This window comes from Archocentrus centrarchus, chromosome 15 (genome assembly GCF_007364275.1).
Source record: "Archocentrus centrarchus isolate MPI-CPG fArcCen1 chromosome 15, fArcCen1, whole genome shotgun sequence".
In the NCBI taxonomy this organism is placed as follows: domain Eukaryota; kingdom Metazoa; phylum Chordata; class Actinopteri; order Cichliformes; family Cichlidae; genus Archocentrus; species Archocentrus centrarchus.
In genome coordinates, this window is record NC_044360.1 from 23,975,457 (window position 1) to 23,988,787 (window position 13,331).

Consider the following 13,331-nt stretch of genomic DNA (forward strand, 5'->3'; position numbering starts at 1 on the left):
CCTTATGATTTAAAACACCTTGAGGTGACTGGTGTGAATCTGTGCTTTATAAGTGCATACAATTAGGTTATTATTTTGCATATGCATAACACACGTGCGTTAAAGAGTAAAATATCAGGCATTAGGAAACGCATCTTATGGACCAATTAGGATCATTCTCTTAATTATTCTGCATAGTAACAACTTTTAGATATTTAAACTGTAAAACACGGAGCATGAAGGGCTTAAAAAAAAAGAAAAGCAAAAACATTTAAATACGATTTATTTGAGCTGTGTGTAAGGATTTTGGATACATATAGTTAAAGGTAACAGTGCTCAGGTTGAACCAGGGGGTCGCGGTGTTGTATTCCTTATCCCAGATCAGGCACGGCCACCGGAAGCTGCTCTGGAGAAAAAGAGGGAATAACACGTCAAGTAAGCAGAGACATTCAGAGTGACAGAGGATGCTTAATTTCAAAATAATATACATTTGTTTTTTCTGCTGGTTACTTAATTAGCAACAGGGACACAGAAAACACTGTCTGAATAATATTTAACATATAATTATTTTTAAGTGATAAGTTAATAATGAGATAATAGCAATATAATGAGAAGGAAAATGTATTTTTAAACTGTAATATGCGTCAGTATTAGCTTCACCCAGCAGGAAACGACTGATAAACTAAATTAAAATGTATGAATTAAAGGTTAAAATATATAAATGAGAAATTACGGCTGCTAAAGGGTTTAGGACTTCAGTTTTTTAATGACTTCCCTAGTTATTACATTTATTTTGAAAGTCCCGATAGGAACTCGTATGTATAGTTTCCGCCCACTTGACTGGTGTAAAAAAAAAAAAAAAAAATCGCCCAGGCGAGTGGGAGGAAGCCAACTTGGAAACACGGCGGAGCGAAACTCCCTCTTGTTGGAGAGTGAGCTGGTCCGGCGGTCGGTGGCTTTGAGAGCGGGCACTCGGCGGCTACACACACCGGGTTGTAATGAACCACCGTAGCCTAAATTCACACCAGCCCTCCCCCTGCAAGCCACCTGGAAGTTCAAACTTCGCTTCAAACTTTCGGCGGGGCTTCTCAGTCTGAGCTCGTTCAGTCGTTTGTGCGACCAGCCCGAAACCCGAAGCGTCCGCCCCACATGTTTCTGTTTTCTTCTCGGTAGTCTCCAGAACAACCAGGTGAGGAGGCCGCCTCGCTTCCCCCGGTGAGCCGCGGAGACAGCGGTGTTGGTTTACCTGTACGCACACGGTGACGCACGGATCTCTTTCACGCTCCCCTTTCACTTTTCGCGCTGCGGCTCTCCCGTAGCCGCCGGAGAACAGCACCGGAGAGCCGCCGAGCACCGGGACGGTCATGGACCCACAAGGAGAGAGTGAGACCCGGCGGGGGGAAGGCTGGAGAAACCCCGCGGCGACTACTAGGAGAAAAACGCCGATGGATATGATGTACGCTGTTGGCTTTATCTGCCTCCAAGGTTGGTAACGAGCTCCCGTACACTCCTACTACTAAGAGCAGCACACCTATGGTTTTATTCACTCCTGTGCGTCATATTGTAACTCCAGGAGAAAAAGGTAGAAGTAACTAATGGAGCCATCATGGACCTCCATGCTTGATGGAGCTGGTTTAAGTTAGTTCGCTGTGGGAACTCTGTGCATTGTGAGGGTAACAGCAGAAAGAGGAACTACCGGAGAGGAAAAGTGATGGTTACTGGATTTTTCACTGATGCAAAGGAACTTTTTATACTTAGTGGAAATTGAAAGAAGTTAAAGTAAATTATATTTAGGAGGGGGGGGGGGGTGGAGGGGGGGGGGGGGTTCAGTGAGGAAAGAGGGACACCCCTCCCCCACTGAGCCCAATTTGGAGTGGGGGGCAACTGGAATTTTGTGAGTTAAAATGGCAGATTATTCCAGGTTTCAGTGATTATTGAAAGGGAATTTAGAGCAGCAGGGATGAAGAGATGAAGATGCTTTAAATTTGGAAGGTTTAAAAGTGCAAAATGATTTTTTTGTTACACAATTCAACTGCTCCTCTGTTTGTATATCACTGTAATTACACAGTGATTAAATTTCTCATCTTCAGCGGGGGGAATGATGGGATGATAGCTGGTTGTAATCTATCACTGAAGCAGCCCTGCCATGTCATTATGTATTCCCTTGAGTGTACTTCCAACCTCACACAACACACCGGATGCGCCATTTCTGATTATCATATTCATAACTCTGTTTGCATGTTTGAACTGCCTCCCAGCTTTGGCACGCTTTTCGTGGGTGCCATCCGTATGCGCGGGTGGAGAGCGGTGCTGCCGTGCTACAAAGGGGGGGGGGGGGGGGTGGTACTGCCACGATCCTTCTCGATGGCCTCCCACGGTGTGGAACCCTCTCAGAGTTTGTAACCTCAGCTGCAGAGCGAGAAGAAAGCCGCAAAGATCCTTCCCAAGTTTGTGCGAGGAATGCTGTTATCCTGCTGGGGGATCAGGATCATTAACTCACTGCTCCTCGTGTCACAACTGAGTCAGTTTTATCTGATCTGCACAGATTGTGTTTGCTCCCTCCTTCAGCACAGCAGTGATAGTCAAATTGGCTGAAAAATTCCTTTAAGTTGAAGTGTGTCTGCTGCCCCCCCCACTCCCCCTTTCCAGTCTCCTCATGGTGCCCACTTTGGGGATGAATGTGTCCTCTGTGTGCAGGCAGCAGGGGAGACGGAGGCTGCAGTGGGTTTGTGTTTATAAAATGTATGAATAGAGCCAAGCCAGGTACCTTCATGACAGCCATGCTTTTTTTAACCCAACCCGTGGAATGCCCTATTTTTTAAAAAAGGGCCCTCTGAATGGGTGAAAGCACCGCAGAGATGAGAAATCTTTATTCCCACATGAAGCGGTCCACACCAAACACGCCATGTTCCCGTGGTCAAATATTTACTGAGATCTGTTTTATTTTTACTTTGCAATAACAACTCTTTCTGTCGTTCGGCTCTTTGCTTTTCCGTTGGTCCCATTACTGTTTGTAGCTGACGTGACGTGGCAGCTCTCTGAGTACATGAAAGCCACTTATCCAGTTAAAGTCCATAATGTTAATGCAGCATCTCTCCTCTCCTCTTATCTGCTCAGCCCTGCTGTGTCTATGCAGGCAATCTCAGACCTGAAAGATTTATGTGAAAAAATGACTGGGCTTATTGCAGAGGAGCCGCTCATGTCAGAGTCAGACCCTCATCTTTGATCTCTGTCTCTCGCTTTCTCTCGGGCAGCTGGAGAAAATCTGCATTTCCCTTCTCTTATCATGCTAATAATCATCATGTTGTGATGATTAACATGCGTCCCACCCACTTTCTTCTCCGGAATCACTTCTAAGTTTAGGCTTTGTTGACTGTGTGGATGTTCTCTGCAGCTTTCAGGACCTGCTGTAAAAACAAAACACTGGTGCTTCACTGCAGAAGCAGCAAACAGCTGAGCAGGTTACTGGATTTGTTGTTCTCCTTATAACAAAGTGGATGAGGATTCAACCAGAAGGATGCAGGATGTCAGCATTATCCCAAAGGGGAGTGGACAGCAGTTGTCCCTCCGTTTATTGTACAGTATCAGAACAGATACAATGGGGATGCTTTGCTGACATACCCACCTGTTGTTGCTCTATTTTAAAATCCATATGCTTGCCTCTTATTAACCCTGCTGTGGCTGAAGGCTGTTTGGCTGCACACTGGGCGGATTCTCCGAATGCTCAGAGTCAGAGGAGATGGAGGGATGTGGACTAAATAAAGACAAATGCATTGTGTTGAATTTGGGATTTGTCTGTTTACTATCAGGGGCACATGCAGCTGTTCCTAATAATAACTGAGTTGAAATTGAGCTATTGAATATAAATATATATGGCTTTGATTAGATTGCAGTGCAGACCACAGCATGATTGTATTCATACATTTTGTAATTTTATCATACAAGATGATATTTAGGAAGAGTGATGAATATCTGTGCTGTGCAATACCATCACCAAAAGCAGTCCACTACAGCAGCCCTTCTACACACGTTATATTATTCCACTTAGTTAATGGTCCAGTGCCAATTATTAATGTTATTTATTTATTTTTTTGTAAAGGTGCCTTCACTGATGTCAGCCTTTGGGCAAAAAATATGACATTTCCCAGTGCCTGTGGCTGACCTTTTATCTGTGTGCCATCAGGAAAAAAATAACAGCAAACTAAACAAACTGAATAAAAATATCTGTTCATCTCCTTTTAATCATAATTGATTTTTGAGAGTCTCCTAAACATGTCAGTGGTCTCTGGTGGCTAAGCTGTGTAATGGTGACAAAGACTGATACTCCCAATTTCTCCTCTACAATTTCTTGTTATTTATTGGCCAATATAAGCTGATGAGTATCAGTTATCAATACCTCATGCTAATATTGGCCAAAATACAGACCCATCTAGTTTATTGGTTAGTCACTAAGAATAAGAATCGGGAACCGGTTTCAAATTGTCCGATCTGTGAGGTTCATATGCCTCCAGGTGTATCAGTTCCTGTTATAAATGCTGGTGTGTCATGATAGTGCAGCTTTTGCTCATCTGAATCACCTTCAAGCCTTTTCTTCCCTATTGTTTCCAGTCTTAATAAAACAGTTGTGTTGATGCTGAAAAGCCACAGTGATAAGCAGAACTGATAAAAATCCCTGGTAGCTGTGAAATATCACAAACTTCAATTGCGAGCGTAATAAAAAAAAAAGCACTGAGCAGAAAGCCTGATGAACAGACAGTAGACCTATTTCCCTGCAGCAGCTTAGACCTTTAAACAGTAGGTAAACACAGGTAATGAAATGAATGAGGGCTCTGCTGGATTTAGCCACCGAGCCTTAATTAATATAATTAGTAACACCTGTGTTTATCTACGCTTTTATATCAAAATGGCTGCTGTGAAAACCGTCTGCACAGACCAGGTTCTTGGTGTGTTCGTGCACATCGGCGAGACTTTGACTGGTAGCACAGGCTGTGAGACCAGGGGAGGATTTCTCAGCATCTTCAGCGGCTCTTATTTCTGGTCGTTTATCAGCCGTGTTTATTCAGGTTTAGGTGAAGCCTTTTGAACTCGACAGTCCTCTGTTTTGCTAAGCCAGTTTTCACTTACTCCCATTGTGGTGCGTTGTTTTCCCAGGGGAGGATCTTCTTGCACTCTCGCAGAGGTTACACTCATGGCTGCCCACTGGGGTCCGTGTCATTTTTAAATTGATCATCATCTCGGTTTTCTGTCCTTCCAGTGACCCTGAAATCGATCTAGGTGTGCCAGCTTTAAGGATGTTGGGAGATTTTGGCGTGCAGCTCAAGGAGAATTGGATGCATGCAGCACTGTCACACATTTGTCATTTAGCAATTACATGTTACTGTGATGCCCCTGTGCACTGTTTCTCTCATGTCAGTAAAGGCTGATCTTTGGAAATTGGAAGGCAGAAGAACCGTCCTTCAATCTCCCTTCTTTCTCTTTGCTGTACTTATTTTTCTTATGTGGAATAAAAAAAAAAAAAAAAAAAATTATTAATCTAGTTTCTTTCTTTTTAGTTTCCTGCTGGCTAAATGTGTTGTTTGGAGTCATTTTGAAGTTATGGATCAGCGGTTGCCAAAAGCAACACTCTCACCAGCCCCAGAGGGAGATTAAAGAAAGAAAGATGGATGTGATGGCTTATAAGACAGAGTGTGGGCTAGCATTTTCCAGGCTCTGACATTTAACGTTTGGTATGTGCGCCTGAGGAAGCGTACCTGCTGATTTGTGCAGGAACACAGAATCTCCCTGATGTCTTTTCGTCATACTGACCTCTGCTCTTAGCTGCCCCTGTTGGCCCTGCAAGATGAATAAAGCCAAATAAAGAAAAGACTCAGAGGATGTGTGCTATACTCTTAAATGGCGATTATTACTGCACTTAATGACCCATTAACTGCTGCGTGCATGTGTGTGTCATGGCCTGCATGTGTATTAGGGTGTGTGTGTGTGTGTGTGTGTGTGTGTGTGTGTGTGGTTATGCTGGCTCCTGCTGTAAGACTCCACGGCCATGACTGGAATCAACTCTTCTCCCGTGTCTGTTTCCTGTTGCAGTTGGTCTGTTGCTCCTTGTGGTTGACGGTCTCGTGTGGAAGGATCTCTGTTGTTTATTGACTTGGTGCCTCCACGGCTCTGTCTCCTGTCTGACTGAACTGGTGGTTAGCCCCCCACCACTATAGTGTTTTCAATTACCATGCTTCAATGGGATAGTGTGCAAGAGCAGCAAAAAAGCCCCCCAAAAAACTAGAAAAACAGTGATGAGTGGTTTCAGGCTACTGACTAATCAACAGTCAATAGACAGAAAATAAACAGCAACTCTTTGGATAATTGCCTTTTTTATTTCTCATTATTTTGCTTGTTATAAATTCTCTGATAAATGAGTATCTTTTTGACTGCTGGTTAGAAAAACAAAAAGGAGACATCTGTTTGGGCTGTGGAAGATAATCAGTAACCGTTTTTGTTCCAGCTTTAGTGATTAAGTCTTATTAATCAGAGCAGTATTTGTTAAAAAGTCTCTGAGTCTGAAAAGCTACATCCAGCATATACATTGCCAAAAAAAGAGTTTTACTGCAGTTATGCAATCATCTTTATTTCCATGTGTTAAAGCACACACACACATTTTTTTTCCCTCTTCCTATGATAATTAGGCGTCATCTAGAATAAGCTGCCATGGCCTTCACACATTCCTTTGGAGTTACTGTATAACGAGAATGCTTTATTTCTGTTGTTTACCTAACAATCGCTACAACAAAAGGCAAAGTAAGCACTGCTGTGACAGAGTCAGGAAAATCCTCCTCATAAAAATACAGATGTGCAGGGTTTTTTTTCGAAACGTTGGCCGATACGAGGCCCGTCAAATACACTGTATACAGACACATTACAGCTACACCTCCCCCCCAGCGCCCACTCTGTAACTTTACGCGGTCTGCAACTTCATGGCTGAGTCGCTGTGGTTCCTAAATGCTTCCGCTCTGCAACAACACTGCTTACAGGTGATGTGGAATATCCTGGAGTGACCCATCTTTTCCCAAATGTTTACAAAGGCTGACTGCGTGGCTACGTGCTTGATTTTATACACCTTTGGCAAAGGTACTGAAAACACCTGATTTAAAGATTGAGAGGTGTGACCCAATACTTTTGTCTGTAGAGTGTATATCATTTTGGATATTTATGTTGCCTCATGTACAGTTAAAATACTGCTCAGCTGAGCGTTCAGAGTTGAGTGGTGTGTTCACGTTATGTTGCTAACTACCTTGTGGAGCACGATGCCAGAAAATTGGATAGACAGTGTAACTTTTTCATGTGAGAGAGAGCTAATAATAATTCAGGGCTGCTTTTGGTCTCAAAGCCCACAAACACACTCAGATGTGTATATAATAAGCACTGGTTTAAAAAAAAAAAAAGTATAGCTTCTCTTATTACTTCAGAGGTTATTATATATTGTCTTATATCCCAGTCCATTTCCCAGGTTAGGTCTCACTTGCAAGGAAAAGGGTGAAAGTGTGAACACCTACTTAATCTAATAAATCAAGTTTGATTTTCTTCCCTTGTGGACTTGCTCCCTCACTAATGTGACATTATTATTCTCTTATCAGATGCTGCGCTTGACATTTTCTGACCATCCTTAACCTCCACTCTGTCTAATCTGCAGTGGTTGAAATCGCCTTTCTGCTATTAGTGATAACCTATAGTATCACATTTACTTTAAAAGATGAAATACATATGTTTTTACGAGTCTGACACACTGCAGATATAAGCTGCTCAGACGGTTGTAAATCCTTACAACTCTCTCCCTGCAGGGCAGGTGCGAGGCCCTGGCGAGGGGAGGCTTCAGAGTGAAACAAAATCCCTGTTTTGTTCCCACGTTGGTGCCGGAGCATGTGCGGAGCTGCCACCGCATTCAAATGCATCTGATTGAAACGTGCAGGAATGCCTAATTTGGCTTCACCCCCGTTTGAAGGGGAGGTGGGGAAGAAAAGGAGGGCAAGAGAGGAGAAAGGCGTCTGGCGTGCCATTGCATAATCCCGGCAGCCATTAACTCTTTGTGTCCTGAGGCTGAATGAACTCATCATAGCAATGGGCCACAGGCGGAGTGACATCAGGCAGCTCTCAATCAGCCCTCCGCTCCTCCCTGGCACAGCAGCAGATTTAAACAGGCTGACAAGGCCACTAGTGTTTAACGAGAAAGGCCATTAGCTGTGTTTGATCTCCAGATTAATGGGGGCAGCTGTCTCCGACTGACCCTACAGGCAGACCAGTTGTTGTTTGAAAAGAATGTATTTTCTTTGAGTAGATTGCATGTTTTTGTTATCTGTTCTAATTTATTGTATCATCCAGCTCCCTCCTACTGTTGTTTTTGGCTGCAATCCTGTTGTTGCTTTTTCATGTTTCTGCCATGGGTACCAGGAGGGCCAGGTCTGTCTCCATGGCAGCCTGTACAGTGTTAACCTCCTGGACCTGATACCTGAGTAAAGCTGAGCAGCTGGGATTTAGTGATGTAGCCAGCATAATGTATGAGTGAAGCCGGTGGCTTTATCAGCTCTTGGCGCAGGGTGCCTGTGAATGTTTTAGAGCTTCCCACTTCCTTTGAATCCACGCTCATACATTTTAGATGTAAACCAAGTGCCACAGTACCGCTCATGTTCTCCGAAGCTTTGAAGAATAGAAGAATATCTTGCCACAATAGTATTTCTCGAAAGTGTTTTCTTTGATATTGTCACTGAAAGAAATGTGTGGAAGCCGGGGATGTCTCAATTAAAGATTTTTGTGCACGTGTTTCTCCATTAACTGTAAGACTTACTGACCTAAAGTGACAAACAGGGATAGCTGATACTCCCGAACACCACAGCAGTCCAGATTAACTGAGTCTGAGAGAAGTGAAGACATTCAGATTAAATTACCACACATCTGTCACAGTCACCTCGAGCTTTGCTTGTTTTCATCTCCATCCTCTGTCTGCTTGTTTCTTAGAGCATCTTCAGAACTTGATTTCTTGGCTTACTTTTGGCTTCTTTTCCACTCTTTGATTGTCATTTAGTGCAGAAACAAAGATTGGTAGTTTTTATTGATGCATATTTGGATTTCTGGCTCGCCCCCAAAGCAGCTCTGTCCTCTGGCATTTAAAGCTTAATTCATGCTCTTGTGTTGAACCTGCAGATAGACTAGGCTAATGCCACTTGCGCTAGTGTGCCTGCATTGCTTTACCATTACACAATGAGGTTTCTATGCAGCAAAAGAGTGGCAACTGAAACTGAGCTGATCACATTGAAGCCGATATATACTGAGCAGTTCCTGAGCTCTGGAAACATGAAAGATGTGGCTACACTAGCAGGATAATGACTTACATTAGCATTGTGAAAGCCAGATGCAATTACAGCCTGTTACATATTACTTTTTGTTTAAAGGAGGCGTCATATTTAATATACTTAACCAAATGGACCAATCACACGTATTGCAGTCTTTGTTGCTGCCACTTGTAGTTACATTTCTGGTGGGTGGGCTTCAGGCTGCGGCGTAGGGCCTGCAACTATGCACCAAGTACCGCTGCTCAATCTTTGTACTTATTACTGTCCATCTGTAGCTTGTTTAAATATTGCAGCCGGTGGTGGAAAAACTACTTTAACTGATCATTGCCTTTGTTTACATCTTGTACTTCTTGGCCAATGTTCTGTTTAATATAATTTCTTTTGGTTTACCTTTACAGCAAACTCTTTCTTTCTCTTTCTAGTAAGGACTGCCATGAATTGTCAATGGACTTAAGATCTTTTTGTGTTTGGTCATAAAGTCTTGCTAGTGTTTAATATAAGAAAGCTTTAAAGCCAAACATCAGAATAGCCTCAGAATGTGAACACGTCTCCAACAGTTCCTGTTTTTAGTCGACCCCCCACACACACACACACATGCACACACACACACACACACAGAATTGTGAATAATTGATTCATTTGCTCTCTTGCAGTTAACGCTTTTGACCAGGATTAAACCCCTGCACTTTGCACTGCTTTGCCATGCCCAGTGGGTATGACACTATGTACTTAACGGTGTGAAAATACTTAGAATTAGATTTAATCTTTACTCTGGTAATACCTCTTTTCCAGAATCGCACTTATTTGATTAACTTTTGTTCGTGTGATATTTGCCCTGTAATCAGCCTCTTACAGCAAAGCCGGTCATTCGCGAGATTTATTTAATGGCGACATAATCACGGAGTGAAACCTCTGCTGACCAGAGTCCTGTTACGCAGCCGTGCTCAACGACCGTACATCTCCTCTCCTGCAGCCACCAAACTCAGGCAGCATTAGCACATTATGGCCAGCATTGTTCTGAGTTAGTAGACAGTAATTGCCACAGCTAGAGAGAAAAGCTCATTACACAACACGCATAGTTATTTTGTGGTTTTTAACTATGTTAAACAACCTCCCCGTCACCCCCAGCTTCATCTTTTTCCTGCTCTGCTACTACTGCCGCTGTACGGTTTCACCCTCGTCTGCTCCTTTTCACTTTCCTCCTTCCAGTTGCACAAACTATGCCAAATACAGAATCCCTTTAAACCCCCCGTCCTCCTTTCTGCTGTCCTCTATCTGAACCTCCCTCTGAGTCTGCGCTAAGCCAGACTTCAGTGCTTTTTTTTTTTAATCAGCTCTGACAGAGGGATGGCACAGCACAGTCAGAATAACTGAGTAGGTTTGTAGGCCCCCCCACCCCCCGTAAAACTCTCTTTGTTCAATGTTCAAGTAATTCTCCTTAGCTGAAATGAGCTTGCAGCTGTGTTATAGTCAGACAGCTGCTTTGGGGATGTTGTTTTTTCTATCCAAACAAATTGTCTGTATTGATTCAAAGGTGTCTGGTTCCTCACTCTGTATCAGGGCCCTGGCTCCTGTCCTGCTGACCAAAACACCTCCAGCATGTCCAACAGCGAGGTGTCATGTCAGGGGGAAATTTAGCCTGTTCGCTTGTTTGTTGACATCTGCTGTCCTGTTTGCCTTCATTCCCTCCTTCCTTCCTCGCTACTCTAGCTTTTATTGGGCATACTGATATGATGAGTGGGCCAACTCTTGATGTTTTATTAAAATTTAATTATGTCTTGCTGTCATAGTGTATATTTAATGAAAAAGGCACAGTTTGAATGATGCAAATGTTTTTTTTCTGGGTTTCTCTGGATATTTATTTAGTTTTCACCAGTCTAAAGCTGTTTTTAAAAGACGTTTTCGCTGCCAAGAATAAAAGTCCCGAGGGTCAAACTTGATCCTTTTTAGGGATTGTTCTACATGAAAGCAAAAATTAGAAGTATACAGAATCTCTTCATTTCTACTCATAAATACACCAGAAGTCCATAAAAGCTTTCCACGATAAATTATTTTAGTCCATTGCTTCCACATCATCTACACTTGGGGTCTGCGTGGTTGCACTGCAAACTTTCTTAACTGTGTAAGTCGTGAAAGTACACAGTACCCTTTTCAGCATCACCCGATTATAATTTCACAGCCCAGAATTGTCTAATACTCCAAAATATGACTGGCTTTAAAAAAATAGTTTTAAAACAGTTAAAAAGTATAAAACTGAACTAATTTTAATTTATACTAGAAAAGTAGATATGGATTTTTTTCCTTTATAGGACCTATAATTGGCAGCAAACAAAAATAAACTTTTCTTCAGTACAAAATTTTAGTTTCATAATAAAAGAAAATTTCAAACTTTGCAGTTTCCCCCAAACTGCAGGAAGTTACAGGATCTCTCAGCTAAATAACTCTCAAAATAAAGCAATATGCTACTGGGAGGAGGTACAAATAACAATTAACTGAAAATGAGTTACTGCACACCCACCTTTATATTATATATTCATATATATTTAGAAGTATAAAGTGCTGCTTTGGGCTCGGCTTGTAGCAGGCGTAAATGTATAAAACAGACCGGCTCATAATCGGAAATACGTGAGACCGACTTGTCGGTCTGGGTGGAGCGCATTGAACATCATCTGATTTCGGTCCCTGGCTGGTTTATCAGTGCGAAAAAAGGAGGATTAAAATGATCATTTGTAGGGTTGGGAGAAAAAATAGATACTGTATAGTATTGCAATATTGTATTGATACAGGGACACCACATATTGATCATATTGATATTTTATGAAATAAATTAGAATACTCTGGGAATAATATGAACAAGAGGGCTCATCTCATGTGCCACCATCCTGAGCAAACTTACATTAAATTGGCTCAAATGCTGGACGCACTTAGCTTGACAAAACTACCTCCTAATTCAAAACAAGCTAATGGCTCAGTCACACAAGTAAAAACAGGACAGCAACCTCTTTGCTACCCCCCCCCCCCTGCTTGGTGATTGTATTTATTTATTTTTTATTTGCAACTTGTTGTGACCAAATGGTTGCCCAGTGCTTGAGGGTGTTGCTCTCATGACAAAGTGAGGTTGCCTGATAGGATGCAACCTTTCTGCAAACAGTTGCAGTCTGATTTGGACTGACTGGAGTCACTCTCAGAGAGATTCTTGTAGGTTTGCAAATAATTGCTGTCTAATTTGTAAATGTAGACAGACAGCAAAATGTTAAAAATCGCAATGATATCGTGCCGTGAGTGAAGTATTGCGATAATATCGTGGGGTGTCTGTTGATTCCCACCTCTAGTAGAAACTCACATCAATTTATACAGAATATTTTGGATGGTATAAACTATTCCTTTATTGGTTTGTCAGTTGTCTGTTGGTGAAATGAAAATGGAAATCCAGATACTGTTATTACCAGCCTCAGTCAACATATCTGTATTTGCCCTCAAAAACCCCACACCAGTCAATCCCCACAGAGGACAAACATAATACTCGCCACTACAATAGGCTGCTCTGTGCAGGTGCAGCCAGCCAACACAACCTGGCTGATTATGGAGCGCAGGACAGTGTTTCCTGTCCTTATCTGCGGAGGTGACGATAGACAGAAATGCCCATGTTGTCTGACAATTGACAATGGTCCTGGGCTGTGCCAGATAGCAGAGGAAATAGATGTTTTGTTGTGGTTGTTTCCTCCTGGAGTTGCGTCAGAGCGGATGAGGATCTCCGCAGAGTCCTCTCTGTCCCCTGCTACAGCTTTCACCTTTGCTTTGTGTCCTCATCCAGGTTAGGACCCAGACAAAGGGCCAAGGTCCTGTCTTTCCTCGCTGTGTGATGTGTGGCTGTGGGTTTAGGCTCTGCGTGTTGTCAGGGTGGTGGGCAAAGACTGTAGTCTCCCTCCGGGTCTGACCAGCAGCTGTGGTGACAGGAGAAGGCCAGCGGCTGTTTGTCTGACTTCCTGTGGTCCAGATGGGGACCGTGTGCTGTGG

The 13,331-nt window shown here is 42.9% G+C and overlaps 1 protein-coding gene across 2 annotated transcripts in view; it reads left to right on the forward strand.

Annotated features, from left to right (window-relative positions):
- The first annotated feature begins 866 nt into the window (after window positions 1-866).
- The window catches only part of ptk7b (protein tyrosine kinase 7b), a 78,440-nt gene continuing 65,975 nt past the window's right edge, over window positions 867-13,331 (forward strand). The window contains exon 1 of one of the 2 annotated variants that reach the window (XM_030748639.1): window positions 867-1,464. In XM_030748639.1, coding sequence (XP_030604499.1) covers window positions 1,344-1,464 — 121 coding nt within the window. In that variant the 5' untranslated portion in view covers window positions 867-1,343. The remainder of the gene's footprint in view (window positions 1,465-13,331) is intronic. The other variant, XM_030748638.1, reaches the window with a different exon arrangement.